The 21538-nt window shown below is 31.5% G+C and overlaps 2 protein-coding genes and 1 pseudogene across 5 annotated transcripts; all 3 read left to right on the top strand.

Moving 5' to 3' along the window:
- The first annotated feature begins 1738 nt into the window (after window positions 1-1738).
- Window positions 1739-3551, top strand: LOC140919035 (uncharacterized). 4 transcript variants are annotated; one of them, XM_073364463.1, is made up of 2 exons: window positions 1739-1863; window positions 2324-3551. In XM_073364463.1, exon 2 carries the CDS (start codon window positions 2381-2383, stop codon window positions 3470-3472), a length of 1092 nt encoding a protein of 363 aa, XP_073220564.1. In that variant the 5' UTR covers window positions 1739-1863; window positions 2324-2380; the 3' UTR covers window positions 3473-3551. The 4 variants fall into 4 exon arrangements, with proteins under 4 accessions (XP_073220564.1, XP_073220563.1, XP_073220562.1 ...); XM_073364462.1 differs by having other exon boundaries at window positions 1740-1863; window positions 2154-3551; XM_073364464.1 differs by having other exon boundaries at window positions 1765-1863; window positions 2364-3551.
- Window positions 3552-15108: 11557 nt separating this feature from the next.
- Window positions 15109-17187, top strand: LOC101506591 (uncharacterized GPI-anchored protein At4g28100-like; annotated as a pseudogene).
- A 1000-nt stretch (window positions 17188-18187) lies between these two features.
- On the top strand, window positions 18188-18834 carry LOC140918978 (uncharacterized). Its single transcript, XM_073364138.1, has one exon. It carries the CDS (start codon window positions 18219-18221, stop codon window positions 18825-18827), a length of 609 nt encoding a protein of 202 aa, XP_073220239.1. The 5' UTR covers window positions 18188-18218; the 3' UTR covers window positions 18828-18834.
- The last annotated feature ends 2704 nt before the right edge of the window (window positions 18835-21538 follow it).

Below are 21538 nucleotides of genomic sequence, written 5' to 3'. Positions count from 1 at the left end.
CCTCTCTGCTGCACACTGCATTCTGAAGACCTCTTTCAACCAATCCAGTCTATAGTGCGCACCTCTAGTCTTTTTGGTTTCCTCCCAGATCTCTTCCGTGGTCACTCCTAATAGATGGACGACAAGATTACATGTCGTTACTCTATCTACTTCGGGTGGACTGTAGAACTCACCCCTAATAGGCAATCCGAGAAGATTGGCAACATCATCCAAAGTAATCGTCATTTCACCAAATGGCATGTGAAATGACGATGTCTCGGAATGCCATCTTTCAACAAACGCAGATATCAAGTTGTTGTCGATCATCTTCAAACTACCCCGTTGTAATGGGTTCAAACCTGACAAATTCACCCAATTCTCTATGGGTCCCGGAAGTACTGGCGGAGTAAATTGTTGCATTTTCTTCCCATGCGCAACAATTTTCAGCAATGTTTGCTCCTGTATACAAAAAAAATATATGACATTAAAATTAAATTTAGACAACAAATATTAATTAATTTAAATATTTTTAATGCATTATAAGTAATAATTAATTTAATATATCTCACCAAACCATAGTCTAGTTGAAACATGATAACGGTATCGTGTAAGGACAGACAAATCATAAGGTCCTCCAGGATACCGTGTGAGCTCACCAGGTCCCTCAGCTGCATCATGTTCCTCCTCCATATGCTCTCCCTCATGAGCAGGTGCAGCCTCCTCCTGCTCATGTACATCCACATGCTCGTGCACCATATGCTCATGTACATCCATCTGCTCATGTACCACATCTTCCTCATGCACTATAGAAGGCTCCCCCTGATCATGATGTCCCTCATCGTCGTCTTCAATAATCATATGTCTTCTTCTCCTTGAAGCTGTTGTTCGAATTCTCTCTGGGAGATTCATCGGAGTCGATGTAGAAGTCTCAGTGTCCCGTGTAATTCGTATGATTTTGCCGTCTCTTCCTCGTGCACCCACTGAAAAATTAAAATATTAAAAGAAATAAATCACAATAACTTATAAAATTATAATTAATTAAATTAAATATAAAAAAATATACGTAACTTCCGGAAAACTTGATGCTCAAGTTCTCTGGTAACTACCGGAAATGTTGGTAATCAAGTTTTCCGGAACACTCTTTTATACTGGATAACTTAAAAAAAATGTTTTTCGGAACACTCTTCTGTACCGGAAAACTTCATGCAAGATTTCTGGTACCGGCAAACATTACAACAAGGTTTCCGGAGTACAACTTCTGTACCGGAAAACTTCATGCAAGATTTCTGGTACCGGCAAACATTACAACAAGGTTTCCGGAGTACAACTTCTGTACCGGAAAACTTCATGCAAGATTTCTGGTACCGGCAAACATTACAACAAGGTTTCCGGAGTACAACTTCTGTACCGGAAAACTTCATGCAAGATTTCTGGTACCGGCAAACATTACAACAAGGTTTCCGGAGTACAACTTCTGTACCGGAAAACTTGTTTTTCAACTTCTTCGGAAATTTATAAAAAAAACTTCTTCGGAAACGGAAAACATTGCTGCCCTGGTAATTTTGTGAGGTTTTATTATTTATACGAGGGCAAAATAGTCATTTCATTCTAAATTTGGGGTGTAGGTATAATAAGGAGGGTACAAGGGAAATTTTTTTATAAGCATGAGCCTGAGCTATTTAAATAAATAGGAGCTTGAGTCTAACATGTTTATTAAATAAGTCATACCAGGTCATGCCATAACCTATTCTCATCTCTACCTACAATCCAGTGTATCTTAATAGTTTATTTTCTATCGTAACCTTTTTCATTCCGTTGAATCGAACATAACGAGTTTAGTTGGTTGCAATTAACAAAAAGAAGAATGTCAATTTTAAGGTTAAGGTATGCACACTCTGTTCCTACTCTCATTTTCTTTCTTCCAATTCGATTATTACACTCTAACCCTAATCCTTCATTCACTCACAATCTTGACGATGCTATTTCATCATTTAATCGCATCATCCATTTAAACCCTACCAAACCCATCTTTGAATTTAACCAAATTTTAACTTCCCTTGTTAAGATTAATCATTACCCTATTGCTATTTCCCTTTTCCAACAAATGGAATTCAAGGGAATTCAACCTAACATTTTTACTTTGACCATTTTGATTAATTGTTTCTGTCAACTAGGTCAACTCAATTTTGCATTTTCTGTATTGGGAAAAATTCTCAAACTTGGTTATCAGCCTGGTACCATAACAATTAATACACTTATCAATGGTCTTTGTCTTAATGGTAATGTTATGAAAGCATTGCACTTTCATGATGATGTTATAGCTATGGGATTTCACCTTGATCAGGTTAGTTACGGGACCTTGATCAACGCATTATGTAAAATAGGTGAAACAAGAGCTGCCATGCAATTGCTCAGAAAGATTGAAGGGTTATCGGTTAAGCCAGATGTCGTAATGTACAGCACAATCATTGATAGTCTATGCAAAGATAAGCTTATTAATGATGCCTATGATTTATATTCTGAAATGTCTCTTAAGAAAATTTCTCCTAATGTCGTCACTTACAGTACTTTAATATATGGATTTTGCATTGTGGGTCGATTGATAGAAGCAATTAGTTTGTTAAATGAAATGAAGTTGAAAAACATCAACCCAAATGTTTATACTTTTAATATATTGGTCGATGGTTTTTGTAAGGCGGGAGAGGTTAAACAGGCTAAAAGTGTGTTAGCTATGATGATAAAAGAAGATATGAAACCCAATGTTGTTACTTATAATTCTTTAATGCATGGTTATTTCTTACTTGGTGGTGTAAACAAGGCCAAATATGTATTCGACACCATGGTCCGAAAGGGAGTGACTCCTGATGTGCATAGCTACAATATTATGATTAATGGATTATGTAAGAATAAAATGGTGGACGAAGCCATGGATCTTTTTAAAGAAATACGTTTAAAAAATGTGGCGCCTAATACTATAACATACAATTCCCTCATCGATGGACTTTGCAAATCAGGGAGAATCTCTGATGTTTGGGATCTTTTAGATGAGATGCATGATAGAGGTCAACCTGCTGACATGTTCACTTACAATCCCATATTAGATGCTTTGTGCAAAAACAATCATGTTGACAAGGCAATTGCATTATTGACGAAAATCAAACACCGGGGAATTCAGCTACATATGTGTACTTACACAATACTTGTTAGTGGACTACGCAAAAGTGGAAGACTTAAAGATGCACAAAAGGTTTTTGAAGATCTTCTGATTAAGGGATATCATTTTGATGTTAAGATGTATACTGTTATGATTAAAGGGCTTTGTAAAAAGGGCTTACTTGATGAAGCATTATCCTTGTTATCAAAAATGGAAGACAATGGTTGCATTCCTAATGCTGTAACTTACGACATTATCGTTCGTTGTTTGTTTGAAAACAACAAGAATGATAAGGCAGTAAAACTTCTTCAAGAAATGGTTGTTAGAGGTCTAATGTAAAAGTAAAACTAGATGAGATGCTTTCTAGTTTAAATTTGTGATTTGAATTTTTGAATATGATCATCTAATTTTTATTTTCTTTTCATAGTTATAAAAGAGGATTAGTGGAGATGGTCACTATTATGTTTGTTTTGATTAGAAGTTGAACATTGCTAGTTTCACTGTGATATTTGTAACAACAATAGTGTCTGTCTTTTATTATTCCTGAATAACTATCCCTTTTTCTTCCAAATTTGTTGCAAATATGCTGGATGCTTCTTGGTCCAATGACAGAAGCAACCAGCACATGAAGCCTGTTGGAAGATATCTTTTAGTTTACATGCAAGATTGCAGTTGGGGGAGGCTTTGTCAGGATTCGCTAGAGGAGGATATTAAGTGTGTACAGTATGAGAAAGAGGAAGATATTAAATGAGAGTTACTATTGTAAGGGTCTAGTTGAGATATAAATAGAAGGCCTCTAAAAAGAAGGGTATGTTTTGATTCATTGCAATGAAACTGATTTTTCAGTTGCACAAGGGAGATATTCCTTTGGCAGAGCTTGCTCTAAATAGCATGAATATGTATTTAATTTGTGTAATCTTCTATTTTTGAGCTATTATATGTGATGGTACTATGGTATAAAATGAAGGCTGGATGGAAATATAAAAGCAAATTCTTAGATAATTGTCTGTGTTTGTTTGGCATTAAAAAAAAGTGAGTCTTTTAAAACTATTGCATGTGCGGGATTTCGGTATGTAATTCTGTGTTATCTTATTACACAGTGTGCTTGATCAGTGATATGTTACAAGCAACAATTTACACTTCTTGAAGAGCATTATAGAAAAGGTGAAGGAAGCACTTCATTGTTGAGACAGGATGTCTTCTTACATAGTAAGTTTTGATTAAACATTTTGATTCGATTGCAGTTTCTAGATTCAAACTCTGTAAACTTGTATACTAGATTTGATGACTTGCACAATGAACAATAGTTTTTAAATCTTGTTTTTTGGGAGGTTTATTTTTTTATTACCATCATTCATTTTAAATTTTAATGAAGATCATTATTGTCTTTCCAACCTTCATAATTGCAACCGGTAAGATGAGTGTCTTACTGAGATTTTCCTTGTTGAACCGAGTAGGATCACAGTGAATTATAGAGATTTTCCCCATCCATCTTACTTACATATCTTGCTATTTAGAATTGTGTATATACTATATGTATCTTGATATCAAGTCATGAAGTATCTATCTTTGTAATAGTACTCATGATCATTAATGTATTGAATCAAATATTATCTATATATATATATTAATATTATACTATGTAAAAGCCAAAGCACTAGTTCAATGGTTGCCATATCAACTTTTTAACTTCTATATGCATGCCTCATAAACAAATATGTATGTATTCAGCTTTATGAATTTGTGTCTTTTCAGTTTTTTCAATAACTCAAATCATATTTTCATAACTCTCAAATTTGTCCCTCCATATATATGCCGTGTGAGCAAATCTCTAGCGATTTAAGAGCATCTCCAACTCAGTATCCTTCATTGTGGTGTTTAAGTGGATCCCATATGCATGTACACGTCATTCATTTTTATTGGTTTAACTTTAACATTATGCCTCTAACCCATTTTTATCTTCAAGATAGTTTATGAAAACAGGTTATATTAAAATAATTTATCTTTTATTATAGAAATAATTTATATAAAAACACTTATATGATAAGCACTCATGCTATAAGCGCTTAATTATAAACCAAACAGCTAGCGACAACCACTACATCATCAACATATGTCACTACAACACTGATATCCCCACATACCCCTTTATTATACCTACTGTTTCAACATTAAGCTTATAATGACCACTAATTGGGGGTGTCCAACGAACATCAGATATAGACAAATAGGACCTACATTTAGCAATAGATATGTGTCTATTGAACAATAGTTGGGACTCTTGAAATGCTACGTACCTGAAACCATATCTTCTTCGTGTTGGGGAGTTCAGGGACGCGAGAGCAACAACGGGTCAAATGTTTCAGGATGCACAAGAGAATTTGACACCAGGTCTCAACCCACAATCCAACAATCTCCTCCTCAAGTGTGAGTCTCCCATATCATATACTTGCACTATCGTTATTACCAATGAAAACCGCATATTGACTACACCGTCCGAAATACTTTTGATACAAGAATCCAAAACTAGGATCCAGTCCCCCCCCACCACCATCAAGTCGAATCATAGCTCTGATACCACTTGTTAGGGAGTCTAGGGATGCGGGAGCAACAACGAATCAAATGCTTCATGATCCACAGCAGACTTTAACACCACATCTCAACTCAAAGCCTTAAGGCAGTAGTAGTAAATGGATTATCACTCTTATATATCCAACATTTACCACATTCATAGTCGACATCAGACTTAACCTCTCACACGTGAACCTAACACTTCAATCGATGATACTCCATAAAAAGATATGAAATTGACTCATTTCATTGTCCACAAAAAACAAAGAATGGATCACATTTTGCTTAGACCTACCAACAAAAAAAGTAGTCCCACCTTAATGATATTGACAGAGATATTATCCTCCTTAAAAGCAAAGGGACGTGCAGACCACCTCCTCCACCAAGTAAAAAAATCATATCTTGATAACGGTCCATAGGTAGGAATCCATGATAAAAAGAAACCTCTTCCTATCTACAGAGAAACACTTAAAATCCTCAAAAAGAAAAGCTTTTGCCACCTAATGACCCTACTCTTGTTACTTGGTCACCTTCAGACTATTGTAAAACTTTAAATCCTCCAAAAAATACCAAACCAATCCCTTGTTTTATGTTCTCAGCTTCAACATCAGAATATGACCAATAATTTCCTGCTTTAGAAGGAAAAGGGGACTCAATCACAAACAGATAATCCAAACCTTTCATACAACCCAATGAAGTCCAACCTGATGGAAAACTTAAACCTCTAACCCAAACGGAGGAAGTTCTAAATTGACACTGAGAAAACATGGTTGCTCCAAATGACACTCTCAAGAAACTAAACAGAAAGGTGAATAAACTTACTGAAAAAATAGACGAAACAGATGAAAATCTCAAAGTTCTCTCTCAAAAAATGCAAAAACACTACAAAACCTTAAAAGCTCAAGTCTCTCAGTTGGATCATGACTTAAGAAGGATGTTAGAAGAAAGAACTTTTGGCCAAGATTTTGACCGAAAAGAAAGAGAAATCAAAAAGTTACAAAGCCAAGTGAAAGAGATTGATGATTTCTTGAGAGCTTCCAAAGAAGAAAAACCTAAACCTGTTGAAGATATTTTCTTTAACCCTCCTAATTTTCCTACTTATTTCACACGACCAGGAAAGCCATCTCCTCTGTACCCTACCTATGCTTCATCACCACCAAATTATGCCAAATACATACCCTCAACTTATAGACAAAAATCTGTCAGAACTACAAAAACCTCAACCTCCAGGTCCAAAGAAAAAACCGCTTGCTTAAGTATATCATCCTCTGACTCCCAAGATGTTCCTGAAACACCTCCTCCAAATTTTCAAAAATAAGAAATTCCCGATAAAAGTTTCCAAGCCATGACAATAACAGAAAACCATGAATTCCCACAAGGAAATAATTCTCTTGCACAATTCTCAAGAAAAAAGAGTGAAGATTCCTCTTCCTTTGAGAAAAATAATTCTTCCAAAGATATATCAGTTGATGAAAGATCTGAATCCTTTTCATCAATATCAGAACAAGAATCAGAATCTGAAAGGAATTACATGAACATTTCTAGACTTTTTACGGTGAATGTAAAAGAGGAAGGATCCCTTTATGAAGAATCATTTGAATAAAATCCAGTCTCTAGAAAAACAAAAATAAATAGTGGACATTGGTTCACGCTTGATGATATACCACCCAGTCGCGGGAGAAAGAGACTCCTTGAATTTGGTGTCTGGCTTGACACTCAGATGATGAAAACAGGTGTAGACACTTATAAGATCATTGAAGAATTTTATTATAGAATGACATGTACGTTGAAGGAATGGTATCATAATCTTGGTATATTCAAACAAGACGAATTACACAGATTAGAAAATATTGTTGTTGTCCTTGGAATTCTTCACAATGAATTCATTGGTGATATAGAGATATTTGATAGAAAAAGCAAACAAGAATTATTTGAGATGAAATGTTGTTCTCTTAAAGTCAAAGATCTTGAAAAACATTATCAAAGAATGACCCAGAGATATTATGTCCTCAATGGATTTAACGATCATAGTCTAAAAAATACATATATTTCCTCACTACCCCAAGAACTCCAACCAGAAATCCATAGGATGATAGTAACAGCTCAGAAAGATATTAAAGCCATGAGTCTCGGCCAGATACATCAAATAACATTGGAGACACATGAAAAGCTATGTAGATTGCACCAACATTTCTCAGAAATTATAAAACAAAAATCCAAATTCACCAAGGCATGCAAAAAGCCTTACTTGAAAATCAAGTGCAAAGATAACAAATGCAGTTGTTCAATAGAAAAGAAACATCATCGGAGAAGATACACTAAACCTTCTAGAATTTTCAAGAAGGAAAGGAAAAGGAAAGCTTTGAAGTTCTTTAAAAGGAAGCAATTCAGAGGAAAAAAGAAAAATCAAAGATATTTTGTTTGTGGAGAAAAAATACATTTTTCTAAGAGATGTCCTAACAAAACCAACAAAGTCGTAAAGTTGATTGACTCTCTTCAACCTCTAGAAGGAGATCTAGAATCCTTGTATTATGAACAAAGTTTTGCCGATGAGGATACAATTTTTGCTCTTCCAAACTCTTCCTCAGATAACTCTTCTTCAGATGAAGCATCGTTTGCTGAATCAGGAGATGAGATGTTTTTCTATTTACTCATTCAAAGAAGTAGAAAGTACTTTACCTACCCCTCATCTCCCTTGTGTTGAAATCCAAGTCCTCGCCTTAAAGTTTTCTCATCCCGAGAAAGTTATAGCCTATATGGATACTGGTGCCGAAATAACAATGATAAACTCAAGCATCCTCTCTACAAAAGCATGGGTGAAACATGTTGCATACTTTGTAGCAGCAGATGGAAAAGCTTTCAGAACATATGTGATGAAAAAGGAGAAAATTGGAATCAGATTCTTCTTTGGCATTGTTTGGACAAAGGTCATTGGTAGTAGCCTCCCAAATAAAGATATTGTTGTGGGTATGGATGTTTATTCAGCAGCAAATATGCTTCAAATTATCCCTACAGTAATCAAATTTAAACAAAAATTTAAACCTTATTCAGGAATATTAAAGTTATATTCCATTTATGAAGTTCCTGCTAAATATGAAGAAAATAAGTTCAAACTGCTCAAACTTTGTGCAGACAGTCATGAAAAATTCTCTCATCCAAAACCTTTATGGACAAACAAAGACTTTTTTGTCCAACTTCATTTCAAGCTCAATGAGGATATCAATCCAACCAAAGCTACTCATCCAGGAATGAGTCCATCAGATTTAGCTTTATCCCGAGAAGAATGCAACCAATTACTCAAACAAGATCTGATAGAACCCACAAAATATGAATGGGTTGGCCAAGCATTTTATGTTGAAAAGAGATCTGAAAAAATAAGAGGAAAAAATATGTTAGTAATTGATTATAAACCTCTTAATCATTTTCTGAAAGATGATAAATTTCCCATTCTGAAAACCTCCTCATTAAACATCTTCCTCAAAGATGCTCAGATCTATTCCAAGTTTGATATGAAGTCAGGATTTTGGCAATTCGGTGTTGATCCTAAGGACCGTTACAAAACGGTGTTCTGCATTCCTAATGCCCAATACCAATGGACAATATTATCATTTGGGCTCAAGGTAGCTCCCTCACTATTTCAAAAGGCCATGACTAGAATCTTTGAGCCCATTCTCAATAGTATCCTCATATATATCGATGATGTGTTTTTATTTTCAAAAGATGAAAATGCTCATAAACAGTTATTGGGCCACCTCAAATATGAGGATCTTGTGTATCAGAAAACATCTAACTATTGATCCATGCTACGGTCCTCTCTATTATGAGATGATAGTTTTAGTTATTGGTCTGTGTTTAAGACTTTATACATATGAAAGGTTATTGTTTGTCTAGCTTTACTGTGTAGTTAAGGCTAATCTCATAACATGTGAGGCTCCTGGCCAGCATTACCACATCAAGTCATGAATTATCTATTTGTCTAATAGTACTCATCGTTAATGCATTTGAATAATCTATTATCTACTTATAAATATTTATATTATACTAAGTAAAAGACAAAGCACTACTTCAATGGTTGCCATATCAGCTTTTAAGTCTCTATATGTATACCTTAAACAAAACATGGGAAGAAACATCCTATTGTCACTATATAGTGTTGATGATGGAGACCCTCAAAGGAAACAATTCAGATATCGTTTGAATCATGTAACCACCGTAACTTTTTATCAATTTTTCTTATGGTTCAAAGGAAGGGTTATATTAGACTTGATTTGTTTGTCATGTAGATAAACAAATCAGTAATATTTAAATTATTTTTTAAAATTATAAAGTTGTATCAATTTAGTTTTCTATATGATGAATATTCAAAATGATTTTTGAAATTGCATAATATTAGTCAAATTGTTCATTTGTTAAAATGTCGTATAAGATATTTTCTTGATATTATTTACTCAATTTCAAATCAGTTTCCAATATTATTAATTTAATGTCCTTCTAGTCTATGCAAATATGCACCAAATCAGTTTCCAATATTATTAATTTAATGTCCTTCTAGTCTATGCAAATATGCACGAAGAGACAAATTTGATTAAAAAAATCAATTTGAAGAGTCATTTTAAAATATCAATATACATGACTAATTAAGGTAGATGATTGTACATAAATTTTAGCTCTCCAAAATGAATAATCTACTTTAAGCCATATTTTGTTATAGATGAATTTAACTTAATATTTTATATACAATACATAAAAAAACTTACAATAACCAAATAAAAACTTACAATAACTAAAATAAAACTATATTTACAAAATAAAACTTACAGAATAACTCTTTTAAAATAAAATTATATTTATAAATGTAAATCAAATAAAAAAAACTTACAATAATCAAAATAAAAAATAATTATAATTGTAAAGATAAAAAATATATTTAAAGTTGTTTAAAAAATATATTAAAAAATATATTTAATATCGATTGTTATAATTACTGTCAATTTACTCACAGAAAACAAGATACTCACATCAAAAAGAAAACATATGAATCAACAAAAAGAAGAATGTCAATTTTAAGGTTAAGGTATGCACACTCTGTTCCTACTCTCATTTTCTTTCTTCCAATTCGATTATTACACTTTAACCCTAATCCTTCATTCACTCACAATATTGACGATGCTATTTCATCATTTAATCACATCATCCATTTAAACCCTACTCCACCAATCTTCGAATTCGATAAACCCTTCTGCATGGCTAAAGCTCCGACTACTTCTGAAAAAATATGGCGCCTAATACTATAACATACAGTTGCCTCATCGATGGACTTTGCAAATCAGGGAGAATCTCTGAAGTTTGGGATCTTTTAGATGAGATGCATGATAGAGGTCAACCTGCTAACGTGATCACTTACAGTTCCATATTAGATGCTTTGTGCAAAAACAATCATGTTGACAAGGCAATTGCATTATTGACGAAAATCAAAGACAGGGGAATTCAGCTAAATATGTGTACATACACAATACTTGTTAATGGACTATGCAAAAGTGGAAGACTTAAAGATGCACAAAAGGTTTATGAAGATCTTCTGATGAAAGGCTATCGTTTGGATGTTAGGATGTATACTATTATGATTCAAGGGCTGTAAAGAGGGCTTACTTGATGAAGCATTATCCTTGCTATCAAAAATGGAAGACAATGGTTGCATTCCTAGTGCTGTAACTTACGAAATTATCATTCGTTGCTTGTTTGAAAACAACCAGAATGATAAGGCAGTAAAACTTCTTCAAGAAATGGTTACTAGGGGTCTAATGTAAAAGCAAAACTAGATGAGATGCTTTCTAGTTACAATTTGTTATTTGAATTTGAATATGATCATCTAATTTTTATTTTCGTTTCATAGTTATACTACAGGATTAGTGAATTTGGTTCACTGTTATGTTTGTTTTGATTAGAAGTTAAACATGCTAGTTTCATTGTGATATTTGTAACAACAGTAGTGTCTGACTTTTTTTATTCCTGAATAACTATCCCTTTTTCTTCCAAATTTGTCGCGAATCTGCTGGATGCTTCTTGGTCCAATGACAGAAGCAACCATCACATGAAGCCTCTTGGAAGATATCTTTTAGTTTACATGCAAGATTGCGGTTGGGGGAGGCATTGTTAGGAATCGTGGGAGGAGGATATTAAATGAGAGTTACTACTGAAAGGAAGGGTGTAGTTGAGACATAAATAGAAGGGCTCTAAAAAGAGGGGTATGTTTTGATTCATTGCAATGAAATTGATTTTTCAGTTGTAACAAGGGAGATATTCTTTTGGCAGAGCTTGCTCTAAATACCATGAATCATCCACTCCGCTCATTTCAACTTGGAGTTTGAAATTGAAAGTAGAAAAGTGACAATAGATAATGTAAGAGAGCTGATTATCAAGAGGTATGAATGGCCATATATTTCAATGAATTTATGCAATTTATTGTCTTCTCCATTCTATCGATATCTCAAACACAGCTAATTTTAAGATATTTGGTGGTTTTATACTACAATGGGTGCTAATTTATTTATTTCCTAAGCTAAATATTTAGTACAATCGAAGTTCTTGTTCTGACTTTGGTATTTCTTCTATTATTCTAGTTCGATATTTTAATGTTTTGTTGTGTGCTGAAACTGCATCTCCTGTTTTCTGTCGTAAGTTTCATAATTAATTTATGTTGTTGTGATGATCTATAAAATGGCGTAAGGAATCATGTGGCCACTGTGTAGTTAATTGCAGTGTTGCATAGCGGCCCTGAGACCGCTACGCATAACCTCGTTGTGTTGTGTTTTTTACTAGCGATTGTAGTGGTGGCTGCAGTGAAGCTCATGTAAAAACATGAATATGTCCTCAACTTATTACTGCTCTCTCTGTGTGTTCAATATTCTGTCATTTTTGTTCTTTCAAATGTTGTGTGGCCAAACCTAGCTGTAGGACTTCTTTGTTGTGAGATATATACCATTTTGCATTACCACGTCAAGTCATGAAGTATCTATTTGTGTAATAGTACTCATGATCATTCATTCATGTATTTGAATCATCTATATATATGTAAAAGACAATATACTGACTGCACAAGTGCATGGAGTGCTAAGTACATGTAATCCAAATCCTCCATAGTTAGGCAATGACTTCAACAACAGCAATCACAGGACTTGGCACTTAAGAAGGTTTGAGATATAGGAATATATTTTATAGTCATTGCAATGTAACCATGAAACAATGAGTCCATAATTTTTTTTTTTTTCATTACCAAAAAATAAAATAAAAGTATTCTCCTTTTGTTTGCAACTAATTAAGTGTTCTAAAATTTACCACATTAATCGTATTTTATTTGTGTACAATTGTCAAAGCAAAGTTAAACCTTAATAGTAAAACAACATATCTACATTCTTATATGGACTTTTAGAAGTTCATCTAAAATTAATATGGATAATGATGGAATTCTTCTTGATTTTTTTTTTTTTTGACAAAAATTTAGGTTGAAAATCTAAATCATACAAAGATTAACATTTTATATGTAAGTATATTAATATTTCTATGAAAATGTCTTAAAATTTAAATAAACATAAAAAATATATACCATAGGGCTTTTGTTATGAAATTGACATTATTAACTTACATATATAGATTTAGTCCAAAAAAACTTACATATATAGATGGATATTTTAATATAGATAAGAGAAAAATGATGATGTAATGTCATTGTAAACTAATTTTACACTAACATTGAATAAGAACTTTTGATTTTATTATCTCATGAGATAATTACAATTATCATCATTAATAGTATTAAATAACTACTCAATCAATTGTTTGAATTTGTGTCGGTGTAAAATTTTTTACATTGAGAGTGATGGTCATTAAATCTTATAAATAATATGTTAAAAAGTACTTTCTTCGGTCACTGTTATAAGCATAAAAAAATTATTTTCATGGATATTAAGGAATGTACTTAATTAAATACAATTAATTTTATAGATTTCATGTAGATCATAAGTTAAATATATTAAATTGTCTTTTTCTTAACTTATTTTATGTTTAATATATAAATAATTAAATTAGATGAAGTCTTGCTGCCTTTAAAAAATTGTGGATAATTTATTTAACAACCAATAAAAATTTATCACCTAAGTAAATTTTTAAGTGTATCCACAAACTAATGTTTACATCACATGCAAATTCACTTATGTGATTCGTTTTTTATTGAAAATTGGATAAATTACTCACAAATATTCAAAAGTAATCTCAAAAAAACCATTAAATTATCATTACTCCATTTTCCATTTACTCACAAATATTCAAAAGTAATCTAAAAAAAACCATTAAATTATCATTACTCCATTTTCCATGATCATGATGGACGTCTAAGAGAAGAATAAAGATTATAGAGAGAACAAAAAAAGACGAATAAAGATTGCAACAATTGCTGGTGGAAGCAATTAAGACATGAGGACTCAGTCTCGTGCTCTCATTCAACAAAAACACTCCCAATCATGTGATAACTCTAATGTCTAACCATGTTAAAAGAATATAGAATTTATTATAAGAGTAATAATATATGAATTGGACATGAAAAAAAATAAAATATATATATTTACTTGTTGAGTTTGTTATAAAATAAACAAAAATATGCAACATTTCAAAAATTAAAAGTTATAAAATGTAGGGGTGGGGAATGTTCAGTTTTGAACTAGAACTGTTTCAAATTGAACCAAATTGATTTTCAATTTGAAAGATTTTCAGTTCAAAAAACCGAACTGAACTGTTTTATAAACTAGTGAACTGGTTTATTACTTTGAACCGAACCGAGCCATTTTAACTTAGTTTTTTTTTGTTCATATAGGCTAAAATTTACATAATTACCCCTAATTACTTCTAAAAAATAAATTCGGTTCAAGGTTTTTAAAATAAAAACCGATTTGGTTCAATTTTTTTAAACTGAAAATCAGTTTGGTTTGGTTTTTTCTAGTTTTAAAAAATCAGTTCGAAAACAGTTCAGTTCTCAATTTTTATAAATCAGCTCGGTTCGGCAGTTTGATTCAGTTTTTGATTTTTTTGAACACCCCTAAAAATGAGTCAATATCTCACCTTTCATTTCTTGTGGAACAAGGTCAAAGTAGAGTCCGGATAGTTCATGTTAAGTTGGATCATTAGATTGAACCGGGCAATAAATATTCATCAAATGATAAAATTGATAAATCAGATTTCCTTTGGTGCAACTGCAAATATTAATTTCTCGAGTTGGCTAAGACAACAATAAACAAGAAAATTCTTTCTCAAGAGTTTTACAAATATCTAGTTTTAAACAATTTTGACCGTTAATTAAAATCAAACACTTGAAATAAGAAACCACGTAAGGATTTCCTCAATATATAACTTAGACTCTTCTTTTCAAATCACAAGAAACACTACACTTTCCTTCTATTCACTCACTTCATCACCATGTCATTATCAATTACCCTTTTCCTCTATATTCTCTTCTTCCCTTCCTTTATGAGTTGCCAACATGATCCTAACAAAACATCAACCTTAAAGCCTATTCTCCCAACACAATCATCTCATCCAACAACATTAACAATCCCTTCATTCCAAGATCAATCTTTTGTTAAAGGGTGTCCTTTATCCCTCTCAAATGATCTCTTTGATGGCATAAAAAGTGCATGTAGTTCAACAAAAGACGAATTCCATCGTCGTCGTTGTTGTCATGTTCTTGCAGCATGGTTGTACTCTTCTTACTCTTCCATTGTCCTTGGAAAGTTAGGACATAGTTTGTCGTTCGTCGTCGTCTGACATGCCTTTGGTGCCGGATGACTCAGAAACATGTGTGAATGGTTTGGAAAAGGCATTGAAATTGAGAGGAATTCAGATGATTAAGCCAAATGAGAGTTGTGATTTGGTTTACTGTTATTGTGGAATTAGGCTGCACCCTTTTAGCTGTTCTGATGCATTTTCTGTTACTAAAAGTGGAGAACTTGTTGGTGATGAAAGTGTGAGAATGTTGGAAAAATGTTGTTTGATTAGTAGCAAAACTTTCAATGGATTCTCAGGTCTTGAAGGGTGTTCTAAGTGTTTGAATAATCTCTATTTGGTGAGTTTTTTCCTTTGTAAAAATTTAGATTTCTTTTTTTTTTATAAATGTGTTTGGTATAGTTTTATTTTCTTTGTTTTCTATTTTATGACATGGAATTTGATGGATCTTGTTTAAAATTGAAAAAAGCATATAAATAACTTAATTAAGTGCTTACAATACAAACGTTTATTAGGTAAGTGCTTATGTACATATAATTTTTTTTACTACAAAAGATAAGAGTGAAATTGTATTCATATAAGTTATAAATTGTTTTTATAAGATATCTTGAAAAGTTTATAGAAATAAGTTGAAAACAACTTATAAATGTATCATAATTAAAAATATGACTTAAATAAAATAGTGAAATATTAAACAAGTTTTATACTTTTATTTGTAATGATTATGACAAAAAAAAAAAAGTGTTATTAGGGAAATACTACAATGTTAAAACTGCATAAATGAGATTTCTTGACATAGAAATTTAATTTTAATCTCTTACTCTTCTTTCTGCCACATATACTTATCATGTGCCTACTAAATTCCTTGCAATTTTATGTAGAATATCCCATATCATATAAAAAATGTCTTATGCAGGGTGTCACAAATATTGTTTGCTATTTTTCAAGATATTATTCTAAGTTTCAACCTCAACAAATAAAATAGATATAAATAATTGCATGTTGTCACACAATTAAATATTTGATTAGGTAGTGACCTATATAGTATTTTAGTTTTGAAGTTGAGTTCTGAAGATTTCTCTTTGAGTAAATGTTACACCAACCAAAATGTTTGTTACATAAAAAGCTTTGATTCACCAAACTTTCTTTTGTGCTATCACTCAAAATTATTATATGCAACCATTTTTTTTCATATTCTAATTGAAATATAAATACTTCTAAACAGCTTAACAAAAAGACTTCAAATTCAAGCAAAATTGAAGATAGGACCACAAAAATTCACAACAAAGATTGTGAATTAATGGGTTTGACATGGCTGCTATCGAAGAATCGGACGGCTTATATGCACACGGTTTCTGACGTTCTTCGCGCTTTATTGTAGAGCACCGATGGCTCTAAACCAAAATCATGCACTTTAAATAGTGATGGAATGCCTCTAGCTGTTGATTCATCTGAAATTTATTATCATTCTTCATCACTCAACCTTCAACCAACTATGTCTCTTTCTTTGTTATTATTAATTTGTTTGGTACTATGTATGCATCTCCTAACTCAAATTAGAACAAAAATATATTGATCTCAAATATGATATTTTTTAGATTTTTGTCCCTCTTTTTGGTGCTTAGGAATGCATGTTTTTGTTGTTATTGAGATTAAGATGATGTAAGGTATTTGATATAAAAGAGAAATGCTAGTAATATAGCTTCTAATTCTGTTTTTGCAGCACATTCTTTTCTATTAGTAAAAAATTATGAGTCTCAAATTTATGTGAGAATGGTATGCGTATGATGGGAAAGTATTATTTTCCGTGTCATTATTTTATTATAAATAAAAGAGAAATAATGATGTACTGTCAATATAAATTAATTTTTCGCTAATAGTGAATAAAAATATTTAATTTTATTATCTCACTAGATAATTACAACTATCATAATTAAATAATCACTCAATTAACAATTTAGATTTGTGTCAAAGTAAAACTTGTTACATTGAGAATGATGGTCATTAAACTCTGTAAATAATATATTAAAAAAGTACTCTCGGAGATCACTATTATAAAATAAAAAAACTATTTTTGTGGGTATTAAGAAATGTACTTGGTAAAATACAATTAATTTTCTAAATTTCATGCATAACACAAGTTAAATTTATTAAATTGTATCTTTTTAATTATAAACATTAAAAACATTAATTGTATTGAATTAAATGAAGAGTGTATTGAGAATAATATTAAATGATTCAAAAAGTAGTTAATATTTGTTTATAATAGTGATCAAGAGTTTAAGATCTGTTTTTTATTTATAATAATGATATCACAAAAGAAATTGATATACTTTGCAATTATTTATCAATAATTAACCCAAAATATACCATCCAACTCCACCTTGGAAAAATCGTAAATAGTACATAAATTTTAGATAAAATATCTCTCGTTTTTCTTTAATTTAATTTCATCGGTCATTTTTTTTTGTCATTTATTTAATTTTGAGTAACAATTTGATTGTATTAAAATGTCTAATAATTTTATACTTTTTAAGAAAATCTTTAAAATATTTTTTATTTATAATAATAATTTTAGATAAAATAGCTATGATGATAAAAGAATATATGAAACCCGATGTTGTTACTTATAATTCTGTAATGAATGGTTATTTCTTACTTGATGATGTAAACAAGGCCAAATATGTATTTCACATCATGATCCGAAAAAGGGGTGACTCTTAATGTTCGTAGCTACAATATTATGATTAATGAATTATGTAAGAATAAAATGGTGGACGAAGCCATGAATCTTTTTAAAGAAATACGTTTAAAAAATATGGCGCCTAATACTATAACATACAGTTGCCTCATTGATGGACTTTGCAAATCAGGGAGAATCTCTGAAGTTTGGGATCTTTTAGATGAGATGCATGATAGAGGTCAACCTGCTAACGTGATCACTTACAGTTCCATATTAGATGCTTTGTGCAAAAACAATCATGTTGACAAGGCAATTGCATTATTGACGAAAATCAAAGACAGGGGAATTCAGCTAAATATGTGTACATACACAATACTTGTTAATGGACTATGCAAAAGTGGAAGACTTAAAGATGCACAAAAGGTTTATGAAGATCTTCTGATGAAAGGCTATCGTTTGGATGTTAGGATCTATACTATTATGATTCAAGGGCTTTGTAAAGAGGGCTTACTTGTTGAAGCATTATCCTTGCTATCAAAAATGGAAGACAATGGTTGCATTCCTAATGTTGTAACTTACGATATTATCATTCGTTGTTTGTTTGAAAAAAACCAGAATGATAAGGCAGTAAAACTTCTTCAAGAAATGGTTGTGAGGGGTCTAATGTAAAAGCAAAACTAGATGAGAGGCTTTCTAGTTACAATTTGTTATTTGAATTTGAATATGATTATCTAATTTTTTTTTTCGTTTCATAGTTATAGTACAGGATTAGAGAATTTGGTTCACTGTTATGTTTGTTTTGATTAGAAGTTAAACATTGCTAGTTTCTTGGTCCAATGACAGAAGCAACCAACACATGAAGCCTCTTGGAAGATATCTTTTAGTTTACGTGCAAGATTGCGGTTGGGGGAGGCATTGTTAGGAATTGTGGGAGGCATTTTAGAGAAGGGCTCTAAAAAGAGGAGTACCATTGATGATTATCCTCCAAGAATTAATGAATTAATGAATTATGTCAATTTTATTAATCTCCATAATCGAGAAAAAAACCCAAGCTTATACGACAATCTTCCATCCCAGTGGCAGCCGATTAGTTCACAAGAATTTTCATGTGTAGGTCATAGAGTTCTTAAAAAATTCCAATGGCAGATAGTTAGAGTACAAGAAATTGGAGAAGGCTTTGATCAAACTACTCAACTAGAACAAAACTCTCAAATGAAAATTGAACAACAATTTGCAACAATGAATTTTGAAGAAAATTCAATGGATATTGATACTTCAGAAAATCCTGATGAAGAAACTTTGAGAGAAATGGCTGAAGACATCTGGCAGTATGACTCACATTATTCCCCTAGCTATTTTTCAGAAGAATACATGTCGTATCAGAATTTGTCTCCAAGTCACGAGCCTATATTTAAAGACTGTCAAAATAGTCGTGAATATGTCTTGTATAATTATTATATGAATAGTTGTACTTTTGTCTGCTTGTGTAAAAGAATGCTAATAATATGACATAATAGTCAAAATGTGTCGTGGATATGTCTTCCATTATTTTAAAGCATTTTAATAGTGCTTATAATGGTATGATCATGAATAGTTTGTATTTTGTTCTTTTGTGTAACTTTTTGGCTATCAAAGGAGATGTATTGTAACATATGAACTCAGAAGCAATTGAAATAAAATCATCAGTGTGCTTAAGTATAAATATGTTCTTCTAAATTTTCTCTTCTTTTTGAAAACTCTAATTATTATGTTCATATCATAAATCCCCCATAAGAGACGCAATTATGCTCTACACTCGCCTCAGAAATGAGGATCTTGTGTATCAGAAAACATCTTACTATTGATCCATGCTACGGTCCTCTCTATTATGAGATGATAGTTTTAGCTATTCGTCTGTGCTTGAGACTTTGTACATGTGAAAGATTATTGTTTGTCTCGCTTGACTGTACAGTTAAGACTAATCTCACAAGTCACAATATGTGAAGCTCCCAGCCAGCGTTACCACATCAAGTCATGCATTATCTATTTGTATAATAGTACTCGTCATTAATGCATTTGAATAATCTATTATCTACTTATAAATATTTATATTATGCTAAGTAAAAGACAAAGCACGAGTTCAATAGTTCAATGGTTACCTTATCAACTTTTAAGCCTCTATATGTATACCTTAAACAAAACATGGGAAGAAACATCCTATTGTCACAATTCAAATATCGTTTTGAATCATGTAACCACCATAATTTTTATTTCAATTTTTCTTATGGTTCAAAGGAAGGGTTGTATTAGATTTGATTTGTTTGTCATGTAGATAAACAAACCAGTAATATTTAAATTAGTTTTTTAAATTATAAAGTTGTATCAATTTAGTCCTCTATATGATGAATATTCAAAATGATTTTTGAGATTGCATAATATTAATCAATTTGTTCATTTGTTTAAATCTCGTATAAGATATTTTTTTTATATTATTTACTCAATTTCAAATTAATTTCTAATATTATTAATTTAATGTCGTTCTAGTCTATGCAAATAAGCACGGAGAGATAAATTTGATTAAAAAAATTGATCTTTATAACTATAATATTTTTTTATTTGGTTTTCATAAATTTGTTTGTTTAGTTTACTGCAAATATAATTTTATTTTAAAATAGTTATTCTGTTGAATTTTTTGTTACAAAAAATCTAACACTTTTAATATATATTTGATTCCATCAAGTGTTTGTGAGAATGAGTAACATATAATTCATCCTCCTCATTTAAAATAACAACAACAACAATTATATCACCCCCAAATCTAAATTCATAAAGACGATAGTATTAGATTCTCCACCGTTGGTATTAGGAAATCACTCAGATGAATTGACAAGGTTTTGTCACTAAGACGGTCTTCTAAATTCTCCAATCAAAAAGTTATCCCTAACAATGAGAAGAAAATCAATGTTAAAAGGAGCGAATTTCATTCGTGTGATTTGATGAGAGTAATGAGTGACAATGGTAAAGCAAAGGTGAATAGTAGGGTTGTTGAAGATGAAATTGTGATTGGAGATGGTGTAAAAAAAAAAGGAAGCATGGTGACGATGAAGTGGAAAGGTTGAGGAAGGAGGAAATACAAGGTGGATTGAAAGACAACAAAAAACAGTGGGGTAAAATTGCAAAATGGTGAACAAATAATCAAAATTTGATTTTTCAAACAACTTATTTTAGTGTAAAATCTAGTCTCCATTTCTCAATAAACATTTCAAAACGCAAAACGATGTTAGAGATTTTTTAAAATAAGGTGGACAAAAGAACTCTATTAAAATGAAACTGTATTTGTAAATGTAAATCAAACAAAAAAAACTTACAAGAATTAAAATAAAAAATAATTACAATTACAA

Source organism: Cicer arietinum, chromosome 8 (genome assembly GCF_000331145.2).
Source record: "Cicer arietinum cultivar CDC Frontier isolate Library 1 chromosome 8, Cicar.CDCFrontier_v2.0, whole genome shotgun sequence".
In the NCBI taxonomy this organism is placed as follows: Eukaryota; Viridiplantae; Streptophyta; class Magnoliopsida; order Fabales; family Fabaceae; genus Cicer; species Cicer arietinum.
Note: the sequence above shows the minus strand (reverse complement) of the source record. Positions and strands in the feature narration are given on the sequence as shown.

What these genes read in the sequence shown, in the direction of transcription:
- LOC140919035 (XM_073364461.1), top strand. Translation starts at nt 1,844, where the DNA reads ATGTCAATTTTAAGGTTAAGGTATGCACACTCTGTTCCTACTCTCATT.
- LOC140918978 (XM_073364138.1), top strand. Translation starts at nt 18,219, where the DNA reads ATGATTAATGAATTATGTAAGAATAAAATGGTGGACGAAGCCATGAAT.